Source organism: Berghia stephanieae, chromosome 9 (genome assembly GCF_034508935.2).
Source record: "Berghia stephanieae isolate SIO BIC M18660-M18661 chromosome 9, UCSD_Bste_1.3, whole genome shotgun sequence".
In the NCBI taxonomy this organism is placed as follows: Eukaryota; Metazoa; Mollusca; class Gastropoda; order Nudibranchia; family Aeolidiidae; genus Berghia; species Berghia stephanieae.
Window position 1 is genome coordinate 3,287,093 of NC_088368.1, and position 12,500 is coordinate 3,299,592.

The 12,500-nt window shown below is 33.2% G+C and overlaps 1 protein-coding gene across 1 annotated transcript in view; it reads left to right on the forward strand.

Annotated features, from left to right (window-relative positions):
* LOC144979504 (WD repeat-containing protein 5) overlaps nucleotides 1-12,500 on the forward strand; it is a 25,525-nt gene that overhangs the window by 6,842 nt on the left and 6,183 nt on the right. The window contains exons 6-12 of the mRNA XM_078926199.1: nucleotides 3,670-3,759; nucleotides 5,286-5,369; nucleotides 6,179-6,234; nucleotides 7,910-7,956; nucleotides 8,587-8,662; nucleotides 10,580-10,613; nucleotides 11,493-11,567. Coding sequence (XP_078782325.1) covers nucleotides 3,670-3,759; nucleotides 5,286-5,369; nucleotides 6,179-6,234; nucleotides 7,910-7,956; nucleotides 8,587-8,662; nucleotides 10,580-10,613; nucleotides 11,493-11,567 — 462 coding nt within the window. The remainder of the gene's footprint in view (nucleotides 1-3,669; nucleotides 3,760-5,285; nucleotides 5,370-6,178; nucleotides 6,235-7,909; nucleotides 7,957-8,586; nucleotides 8,663-10,579; nucleotides 10,614-11,492; nucleotides 11,568-12,500) is intronic.

The following is a 12,500-nucleotide window of genomic DNA, read 5'->3' on the forward strand; positions in this document are numbered from 1 at the left end:
ACAGAAGTCTTTTACCGTTTATAATGAACTGGGATAGACATAGTTTGACATGCTACTTTATTGAGCTCCTGAACTGGACCGGCTGAAATTTAGAGTAGAAGGGAGAACAGGAAGTAGGCATTTTGGCGCCAGGAATTAGATAACCATAATAACAGGAAGAAGAAGTGATTCAATACAGAAAAGGCAAAGGGAATATTCTAATATGATATATATACTTTTCTACAACATTACACCGTTCCACAACCTCACTATTTCCTCTATCATCCTCATATCATCAGTCCTTTCTGTGTGAACTTAGTTTTGAAATGAGATCATTTGGTTTAGTCTTCAGGCCTTTTCTGATAGGGAAACAGATGGATATATTAAATAAATTGAGATTTAATATAGCGCAATATCCACTAAATGTGATCAAAGCGCTTTACAAGGGGTCCCTGGTCAACAGCAACATTTAACATGTAGGATGGGACATGCCGCCTGTTAGGCGATATTACAATTTTTCGGACAAAGACAACGCTGTTAACGGCCAGGTACTCATTTTACACCTGAGTCCGATGAGAGAAAGTGAGTAAAGTGCCTTTTCCAAGGACTCAACTATGCGCAGAGCGTGAGGCTCGAACCCAGGACCTCCGATCCGAAAGCGAGTGTCATACCACAAGACCACATAGCCGCACAAGATATATCTTTTTGTCTGAGAGTTTTTTTTTGCCTTGTAAATTATCTCCATTATATCAAAGGGTTTTAATTATAATATTCAATTTAAGCGGAAATCCTGTCGTAGTATCGTGTTGGAATTTTGAATCGTTTTCAAATCAGTCACTTATGATCTTTATTGAACTTATCCTCTTTGTCTTACATTTCCGTGCAGCTGTGTGGTCTAGTGGTATGACACTTGCCTTCGGACTGGATGGTCCAGAGTACGATTATCTGTCTGAGAAGTGCATTGTTGAGTCCTAGGAGACGACTCTTTGCTCACATTCTTTCATCTTACTCAGGTGTAAAATGAGTACCTGGCTGTTAACAGAGTTGTGTCTGTCGGGGAAAAAAAATTGTGATATCACCTAACAGGCATCGTATCTTGTACTACATGTTTAGTGTTGCTGTTGGCTAGGAACCCCTTGTAAAGCGTTTTGAGCACATATAGTGGGTATTGTGCTCTATAAATATGTGGTAAAAAATTTATTTGTGTCTTTATTTAAATATTTTGACTATTCTACCATCTTTTTTTATTTTTTTTTTTTTACTGGCTCTGAAATGACCTAGACACTGCGAATAAAACTAACTTAATTTTTGACTCTTTAGTTTTTGCTTTGATCTTGCTGTATCCCCCGTGCCACCCACTGTGCATCTTCCCCTGTCGCCCATTCCACTCCCCTGATCACAGGCAAATCACTGATAACAGGGAACTTCACCTGTCACAAGTGATTAATTACCTGCACCTTCGTCAGTTGAAACAAGGGGAGGTAAGCGAGGTCCAAAAACAAGGGTGATATTGTCAAAAAATTCATAAAAAATGCACTCCTTACATCATTTAATACTGGAAACCTATGTGTCACAGACAATTTCTTCTTATTTTTTTAAATATTTTAAATTTCTGTCGTAATTATATATATTTTTGTGAAGTGCCAATTGGATTATAAAGCAGATAAGAATATTTCAAATTAGTGAGTGAAATTGTTCTGTCCACCGTATATCATTGATTAAAATATTTTTAAAACATGTTTTGTCACCATGAGGGTCATATTTTCTTACACCCTAAAATAATTCAATAAATTTGCAATTAGTATGTCCAAGAAGTACGCTTAATTCACACGAAATAAAAAAGTTATGATTATTTAAAATCTGGGCAATCCGTTGTGTGAAATAACATTATTATTTTTGGTTGAGTGATTTTATTTTTTAATATTAATTTTATTTGTGGTACTGAAATAATTTTTTTTGTACTTCAGACAAGGATGGAACATTCTCTTGAAACTCATATAACAAAACTAAATAATCTATGTAGACTTTGTGGCAAAAGATGTTTGAAAAGAGGAGGTGGGAGAAGTAATTTAAAAAGATAAAGAAAAAATTGCATGACATGAAAGAATGTAAATAAAGTATCATCGGACCAGTTAGAAAAGCAATACAACATGTTTTAGATCAGAATAAAATTGTCAGACAAGCATTTCACGGTGGCCACTTCATTGCCAATCACTGCCACAAATACATAAAGAAAGTAATCTACAGACACCTTACAAAGACAGCTATACATGCAGTTAGTAGAAACACCCAAAGAGACACCCTAATCACGAAAATAATTCAACTTGAGATCAAATATAATACTTTAAATGACAGCTACAGAGATGTACATAAATTAGTATCCCATTCAAATCCCATGTCATCAGAAGAAATTAAAAGAGCAGAGGAAGCCGTCGCAAGGTATTTGCAGAATTACAGAGAAGCATTCCCTCACTCAATTACCCCCAAATTACATATATTGGAAATGCACTGCATTTACTGGTTGAAGCGATATAAGATAGGTTTAGGATTCCATGGCGAGCAAGGTGGTAAACTGCTCCATTCTAGCATAGGGAAGATTGAAAAAAGAGCAGGAGGACTTCGAAGTGAAAAAGCAAAATTGTCTTTCACAATGGAAACATCATTGCTTCAAGTTGAACCAGACGTCAGTACTTCATAAAGGCCCCTAATAATAATCCTAAATATTAGAATGATATCTCTCCTTTCTGGTTGGTGTTGAAAATAGATGAGAAACTATTGTTAAACTTGTTTATTTGTTTTCATAATGGTGTTGCATGCATTGTGATTAGACATGAAACTTTGTTAGTTGTGATGTGTGAAAATAGAAGAGAGAGAGTGATAGAAATATTTCTTAGTAAATTTATTACTGACAATGTGATCGGGAACGTGACAGACCATAGAATTTATATTATTAATTAATGAAATATGTCATCAAGTGAATCTTATTCATAAGGAATGATTGGATATCAGTTTTTAAAGACACACACTAACACGTACCTTCCAGTCATCACTGTGACTGGCTAATTTGTGGACAGGATACTGGTGGATTTGATAAGGAGTTACCACAATATCAAGACCTCTCACAGGACTGCCAGGTCTGAACAGGCCATAAAACTTTTTCCTCATTCTCTTCTGCTTCTGATTATCCCAAAATTATTTGCCTGTACGGTGACTTATACTATTTATTCACATGTTTCTTACCAATTATAGTTATGATCTTGCATTGAATTATAGTACAACTCATGGAGAGTGGCGTTGTAAAACCATTCGGTTCATAGCCATACAAATGGTATGACAATATTCTTTACATTATGAAGAACAAGAATATATGAATAAGAAAAAGTTACGTCAACGGATTATTGAGCAACGATTATTTGAAAATATCAATAAAATGCAGAATCGGAGAGAAAAAAATACAGGTAGCGAAAATGCCGATGCCGGTAGCATGATGAGTCATCGACCTGTCACAACTTGATTAATTACCCTCCCACCGGTGGAGCGCTGGCTCAAACTAAAAGTTCGAGTTTTAGTCGCCGTAATTGTGTTGCTAGTGCTGTAAAACCCTAAAAAAAAACAACTATAAAAAATAAATGACCTAAATATTGATTTTTAACTTTTAATACAAAACTGAACAAAAAATCTCTTCCTCAGGGTAAATGTCTGAAGACGCTAAAAGGCCACAGTAACTACGTTTTCTGCTGTAACTTCAATCCACAGTCAAATCTCATCGTATCCGGTTCTGTAAGTTATCGTTAATTATCTTCTTAAAAATTAAAATTTTTTTTGTTTTGTTTTTGTTTTTGTCGTTTGTTTTGTTTTGTTTTACTTCAAAATGAACGCCATTCCACAGAGCATCCGGAAGACCAAATCATTGGCATCTGTGTTCAAGAAATCGATGAAAACATTTCTTTTTTGATGTCATGTAAATTTCTTTAAAATTATTTTGTGTTTATGTAAAGCACCAAGAGCCTCATGGCTGCTGAGGACACAGTGCGCTTTATAATAGTGCATTATTATTGTTATTGTTATTATTATTATTATTATTATTATTATTATTATTATTATTATTGCTCAACAAAATCATGAATAACATACACTTATTGTTCTGAAAAAGTACTTACCGACCATTAAAATTTGTTTTTACTGAAATGTAATACTACTAACCAAACTCAAATTGAATTTTTACAATCAAATTTAAAAGCAATAAGTGCATGTTATTCGTGATTTTGTTGAACAAAACAAGCCTTACAAAACAGCATTATGTTCCTTTAAATGTTATAAAGATTTTTCTTCTGGTTGGGGTTCCTGACCTCCCATAGTGGGCAGGGAGGCATTTACTGTGTCTTCTATCCCCTTATATCTGTTTCCAACATGCTCTCTGTCTTTGTCTTGGAATGAGATTTCTTTGTTTTGTCCAGGCACTGGCCGGTTACCCTAGCAGAGAGGGAAACAGTCAAGTGTATAGTTAGAGTTTTGGGAGATGGTATTTTTTGTCTTGTAAATCATCTCTCTGTTATGCACTGTATTATTGTTTACATATTATATATGATTGTAAACATTTTGAGTTTATCCCTCTTAGTTGGGACCTGTGCTTGTGTCTGGATGAGACTTTTAGGTGATCTCAAACTAAGTACTTTGATAGTTTGCTCTTGAAATCTACACCTGTTTCCTATTTGAACCAATTCCCCTTTGTCTTACCTTTTCTTGGGTGCTTTAATTGTAATTCTAGAACTTTTTACCATCCCATTTTCTTCCTTTTTACTGGCGCTGATATGGTCTTAATGTGTTGCAAGCACCATAAAACCCTTAAATACAAAACAAACAACATAAGCTTTTTCTTCAAGTTTTGTGATTTATAAAACTAAATTTGATTAAGAAAAAATGTAACGAATGTGATGATTTTCCTACAGTTGGTACGGAGTGGGTTAAAACTCATTCATTATTTAAGGATATAAACAAGAGACACTGAAATTTTGTGCCAAATGTAACTATGCTCAGACTTTTCTTATTCAAAAAGTGGCAGGAAGTGAGTTTTTGAAAAATATTTAGGATAACTTACTTATCCTTGAAACCGCCTAATTAACATTTGGATTTTGAATTTTGGTGCCTTTGAGTCACGTAATGTGTGGGGATTGAGGATTTTACCTCAAATTTGAATGCTAACCCAAAGGATTCATGGTTGCTTTAAAAGAATACTTTTTTTATAGATTAATTCTGTATATTTTTTTTCTAATAATTCACTCTATGGTTTTATGATAATTTTTCAGTTTGATGAAAGTGTTCGTATTTGGGATGTCAAAACAGGGAAATGCCTCAAAACATTGCCTGCGCATTCTGATCCAGTCACCGCTGTAAGTTTTGGGAATGACTTTTGAATGTGTGGGATGTTGAATTTCAAACATCCGAGTATCAATCATTTTAATTTTAATTGCAGGAACTTATTTTAATTTTTTTAATAAACTGAGCATTCATATAGCGCAATATCCACTAGACCACATAGCTGCATATAAGATTTTTATTTATGTAAAAAGTTCATCCACGTGGGAAAGCAAATAATAAGAAAATAATTTCAGTTGTATCAAGCTTAAAACCTTTGCAACACGATTATGGATTTTGTTGGAATTGAATTGTGGTCATTGCCAAGTTTGGTCTGTTTAAAATGAAATATAAACAAGCTTATGCCTGTAAGTAAATAGATAATTTATTTTAAAATATTTTTTAAACACTTTTCCTCACTGCTGATTTCTCAAGTTTTGCACACGTTGTTTTCAGGATAGCTGTCAAAATTTGAGTTGTCATGCAAAGAAAGCACATCAAAACAATGTAACTGGTTGTTAATGGTGCAGAGGGGAAGTAGAAACACTACTTTTCTCCCCCACATCATTTGGTCGTGATTCATCATTTCATTTTTTCACACGAGGCAATTAATTTTGCAAGCTGTAAATCGCGGCTTACATTCCAGATCTTAAAGTTATGTAAGCTTCAAAATGCGACTTAAGTGAGGGAAAGTGTTAATTTTCTTACAGAAACATGCCTTTTATTTTTCCTTTTTTTTTTGTGGAAATAGCTGTAGACTTAATATATGTTGGGGATTAGAAAATGATAATAAATCCTATACGATCAGTCAATTTACTGACTTGATATTGTTGTTCTACATCAGGTCCATTTTAACAGGGATGGAGCCCTCATTGTATCCAGTAGTTATGATGGACTGTGGTGAGTATAGAAGGAGAATACTGTATTATAGAAGGAGAATACTTTATTATAGAAGGAGAATACTACTTTATTATAGAAGGAGAATACTTTGTTATAGAAGGAGAATACTTTATTATAGAAGAGAATACTTTGTTATAGAAGGAGAATACTTTATTGTAGAAGGAGAATACTTTATTATAGAAAGAGATTACTTTGTTATAGAAGGAGAATACTTTATTATAGAAGGAGATTACTTTGTTATAGAAGGAGAATACTTTATTATAGAAGGAGAATACTTTATTATAGAAGGAGAATACTACTTTATTATAGAAGGAGAATACTTTATTATGGAAGGAGAATACTTTATTATAGAAGGAGAATACTTTATTATAGAAGGAGAATACTTTATTATAGAAGGAGAATACTTTATTATGGAAGGAGAATACTTTGTTATAGAAGGAGAATACTTTATTATAGAAGGAGAATACTTTGTTATAGAAGGAGAATACTTTATTATAGAAGAATACTTTATTATAGAAGAATCCTTTATTATAGAAGGAGAATACTTTGTTATAGAGGAGAATACTTTATTATAGAAGGAGAATACTTTGTTATAGAAGGAGAATACTTTGTTATAGAAGGAGAATACTTTATTATAGAAGGAGAATACTTTATTATAGAAGGAGAATACTGTATTATAGAAGGAGAACACTTTATTATAGAAGGAGAATACTTTATTATAGAAGGAGAATGCTTTATTATAGAAGGAGAATACTTTATTATAGAAGGAGAATATTTTATTATAGAAGGAGAATACTTTATTATAGAAGGAGAATACTTTATTATAGAAGGAGAATACTTTATTATAGAAGGAGAATACTGTATTATAGAAGGAGAATACTGTATTATAGAAGGAGAATACTTTATTATAGAAGGAGAATATTTTATAATAGAAGGAGAATATTTTATAATAGAAGGAGAATACATTATTATAGAAGGAGAATATTTTATAATAGAAGGAGAATATTTTATAATAGAAGGAGAATACATTATTATAGAAGGAGAATACTTTATTATAGAAGGAGAATATTTTATAATAGAAGGAGAATATTTTATTATAGAAGGAGAATATTTTATTATAGAAGGAGAATACTTTATTATAGAAGGAGAATACTTTATTATAGAAGGAGAATACTTTATTATAGAAGGAGAATACTTTATTATAGAAGGAGAATACTGTATTATAGAAGGAGAATACTGTATTATAGAAGGAGAATACTTTATTATAGAAGGAGAATACTTTATTATAGAAGGAGAATACTTTATTATAGAAGGAGAATATTTTATAATAGAAGGAGAATATTTTATTATAGAAGGAGAATACTTTATTATAGAAGGAGAATACTTTATTATAGAAGGAGAATACTTTATTATAGAAGAAGTATTTTTGCTAAAAATAAATGAATATACATATTGACCCACATAACAATTCTAAGACAAGTGATTTTTTGCATAAATAGATTAAAAAGGTTGTGGTTTGATGTAGATTTTTCTTTTCAAATTTGGATTAAACTTTTGCCGTTTATGTTAGTGGCAGGTTTAATGAAGGGACTGAGTTGATTTTAATGAATAACACCAAGATTAATTCATTAAGGATATCTACTTTATTTAATAATTTTTTTTTCTCCGTTTTCAGTCGAATCTGGGATACAGCCTCAGGTCAATGTTTGAAAACACTCATAGGTGAGTTTTTGTTTCAATTTTCCAAATCATATCAATATGGCATTGACGATTTCGTAGCTTTCTGTAGCAATTGCTTGTGACCCTTTGGATAGGACGTCTTACTGCAAAGTATTTTAATAGGGTAAATGTTTGAAAACACTCATAGGCGAGTTTCTGTTAAAATCTTCATCACAATGTCAATGTGGTGTTAACTATTTTTGTGGCATTAAATGGACTGTAGCCATTACTTGCTATCTTTTGGATAGAACACAGTCTATTGTAAAGTATTAACAGCTAGATCTAACAGACTAATAACAAAAAAGTTTTGGTTTCTCGTTTTATTTTGAGTAATTATCATTACAAAGAGAGAGAGAGAGAGAAAATAATTAGGAGTGAAATATCTGTTCAATGTTATAGATATCATTTAACGTTATAACAAGTGTAACTAAATGACAATTTGCCATATTTATGGACAATAAAGATCTATTATTATTATTATTATTATTATTATTATTATTATTATTATTATTATTATTATTATTATTATTATTATTATTATTATTATTATTATATTCTGATATAAATTTCATAAAGTTCACGATCTGTGATGATTTTGAAATAGTAAAAGCCTCGGTGTCCGTTTTATTTCAGATGATGACAACCCCCCTGTCTCCTTCGTAAAGTTCTCTCCAAATGGGAAATACATCTTAGCAGCTACATTAGACAAGTGAGTCAGGCCTCTTGATTTTGAAGGGACGTATTTTGCCATGCATACCAATGACATTTTTAATTTACAGAAAGTTTAAGGTGAAAGTGCACAGTGAAAGTGGGTTTTTTTTTTTCTCTCTGCAGATTCTAATGAAGAATTACATTTAAAAAAAAAAAAGATTGAGCTTTATATAACGCAATATCCACTAAATGTGCTCAAAGCGCTTTACAAGGGAACCCTGGTCAACAACAACATTTAACATATAGGACGGGACATGACGCCTGTTAGGCGATATTACAATTTTTCGGACAAAGACAATGCTGTTAACGGCTAGGTACTCATTTTACACCTGAGTACGGTGAGAGAATGTGAGTAAAGAGCCTTTTCCAAGGACTCAACTATGCGCCGAGCGCGAGGCTCGAACCCAGGACCTTCCGATCCGAAAGCGAGTGTCATACCACTAGACTACATAGCTGCACATACTCAATCCTCTTCGGGTTTTGAGGCACATAGGGCATCCACCAGACATCCATTTTTTGCAGTCGGCTGCTTTTTCCATAACAGGCCTGCTTCCTTTTTATTTCTTTATTTCATGGTCCTTCGCCATGGTATCTTTGGGTTTCTCCCACTTTCTCTTCCCATCTGCTGTCCAGAACAGGGCTGTCTTGGGAAGTGACCCTTTTTCCATTCTGGCCATATGACCCAGCCAATGCCGTCTCATGAAGAATGGGAAATGATAAAAATTGTCCTCAACCAACAACCCGTTTGTGATACCCATGACTGACTTGAGCACCTTTATATATCTTTAAGCAAAATATTGCACTGGGTGCTGATATGACCCAAAAAAGTGACATAAAAGTTGTTAAAATGATACCAAACTGCTAGAAGCTGTGGACTGTAAGAATTAATAATAATAATAATAATAATAATAATAATAATAATATATACTTTATTCATCCAAAAAAATGGAAATTCGTTTACAGACGTGACATGCATAAAAATGTATAAACACAAAGTTGAGAATCTATGGAGACAATGTACACATATATATATGCAAATGTACAAAAATATAAAGATATACAACCAAGAACCAATAGCAACACCTTATATATTAATTTAATAAATTGAGATAGGCCATACCTCTGGCCTTTAGTCTGAACTTGTTAGTGTATATTTAAAAGATAGTATTTAATTTAAATCACAGTTGCGCGTTAAAAATTCGAACACCATGTGGCAAAAATGAATTAAGGTGACGTGTTGTCTTTGTTTTTATAGATATAAGGCGAGGGCTCCTCATGGAGAACTTAATATATTTGAAATTTTGAATGTGTCGAAATGGGTGTTGAGATGGCTGGCATTCTTTGTGAAAAACAGTGTATGTATTTTGGGATTGCTTTATAACACTCTCGTGTTCACCATAATTGAAAGTCGATCAAATGAACAAAACTGAACTTAATGGCTTCCAAAAAAAAAAAAAACCAAACTTGGAATGTTTCAGGCTCAAAACCCTTCTTCAGCCAATACAAAAAACAATAATACATCAGTTTAATTCCAGCTAGACAGCAGAGAAATATTTGACACGTCCTTTCTGCAAGTTGTAAACGGATTTTGAAATGTAAACTTAAGGACTGTTGAACTCTTTAAAATAAAATTTTTTTTGTCAAACAGGCAAATATTTATATCGAATAAAGGATAGAAAGAACAATACTTTTAAAAATTATTATTTTGTTTTATTGCTTTCTAATATGAGATTTACTTGTCTTCATTGTTAGAGAGTGAGGGAGACTGAGAGTGAGATAGATAGATTGATAGAGTTAGTGAGAGAGAGAGAGATTTGAATGGATTGAAGTTATTGTTATGCGCCTAGAGCTTTTTTGTATAGAGGATTGGGCACAATATAAATACATTTCATTATTATTATTATTATTATTCCAGCACACTCAAGCTATGGGATTACTCCAAAGGAAAAGTGAGTATATGTCACCCACTGTCTCAAAGTGGTATCATGTTGTGATGACCCAGGTGTTCAATATGGAATTTATTGACACAAATATGAAACGTAACGTCGATTTGTATTCGTAGTTGTGGAGAATAAATACAATTAATTTTGTTCCATGTCAAAAATTCAAATGTTAGAATTTCCTATCGTTTGAATTTTAAGGTCACTTTTTGGAGTCTGGGTCATGCTGACATAATACTGTTTTGAGACGTTGGGGTTGGGGCACATATGAAAAATGGACAGTTTTATTTTTGCTGTCGTTTTGAATGTGTCGAAATGGGCGTTTAGATGGCTAGCATTCTTTGTGGAAAACAGTGTATTTTGGGAGTGCTTTATAACATCAGAGCTACCAACCCTTCCACTTTTGGCGGAATCATTTCCTATTTTCACTCTTCCTTTTTGTACTACTCCGTCATTGTCTATAACATTCCCATTTACAAAAATGATGATAATGATAAGAATAAAAAAAGAACAGTGGAGGGGGGGGGGGGTGTGAAAGAGGTGAAATTCCTATTTTTTTTGTCTCAAATTCCTATTTTCAGGCGTCCTGATTCCACTTTTGGAATGTGAAGGGTTGACAGGTCTGTAACACTCTCGTGTTCACCATCATTGAAAGTCGATCAAATCTGTTTGATTTCCGATTCATGTGAACTTGAGAGAGTTAAAATATTGGTAACATAAATATTGGATAGGCGTTTTGTTTTTTTTGTGGTTTTTTTTTCAATATTTATTATAATTGTCCACATCCTGTTTTTTCAATACCTGGATTACTTACTCTTTTGTTGTTTAATGTTTGTTTTAAATTTTCAAACCCCATTGTTTATTTTGTTTTTTTTTTCCTCTAAACAGTGTTTGAAAACGTACTTGGGACACAAGAATGAGAAATACTGCGTTTTCGCCAATTTTTCAGTTACCGGTGGAAAGGTAAGAAAAGCATTTCAGTCTGATTGTGTGTTTGTAATTCTGTGATTTTGACACTACTCCGGCAACATGATTAAAATACCTGCTTTTTGACCTCCTGTGGTGGTTAGGAGGTCACTAGCTGTGTCTTCTATCCCCCTATATTTGTTTTCCAAGTTGCTTTCTGCTTTTTCTTGGAATGAGATTACTTGGTTTTGTCCTGGGCCTGGCAGTGGTTTTTTGGCTGAGAGGGAAACAGTCAAATGCATAGTTATAGTTTTGGGAGATGATTTTTTTTCTCCTTGGGAATCATCTCTCTGTCATGTATTGTTTGTCATGTTTTCTTTTTTTTGGATATATTCTGTAGACAGTTGAGTGTATTCCTCTTAGGAGGATTCTGTGCTGGTGTCTGGATGGGACGTCTAGGTGATCTCAAACTTACATTGATAGTGTGCTCTTGGAATGTACGTCTGCTCCCTATTTGAAATAATTCCCATTTGTCTTACTTTTTCTTTAGTGCTTTAATTGTACTTCTTGAATCCCATTTTCTTCCTTTTTACTCTAGCTGATATGACCTAAATGTGTTGCAAGTGCCGTAAAACATTAAAAACAAATATAGGCCTTGAACATTTATGCTTCTATATTTTGTTCTTTATTGTGCGGCTATAATGCTAGTGGTATGACAATCGCCTTTGGACTGGAAGGTCCATTGGTCGAGTCCTGCTCTGAGCAGGGCATAGTTGAGTCCTTGGAAAAGGCTCTTTACTCACATTCTTTCACCTTACTCAGGTATAAAATGAGTACCCGGCAATTAATAGTCTTGAAAGTACTGCCCCTTCCTACTTTTCGGAACTAATTGAAAGATAGTGATTTCACAGTGCTGATGGTTTTCCTGGGATCCGCGGAAATCTGCGACTTTGGAGTCCAGAGGAGGAATTTCCTCCTTTTAAAAATTAC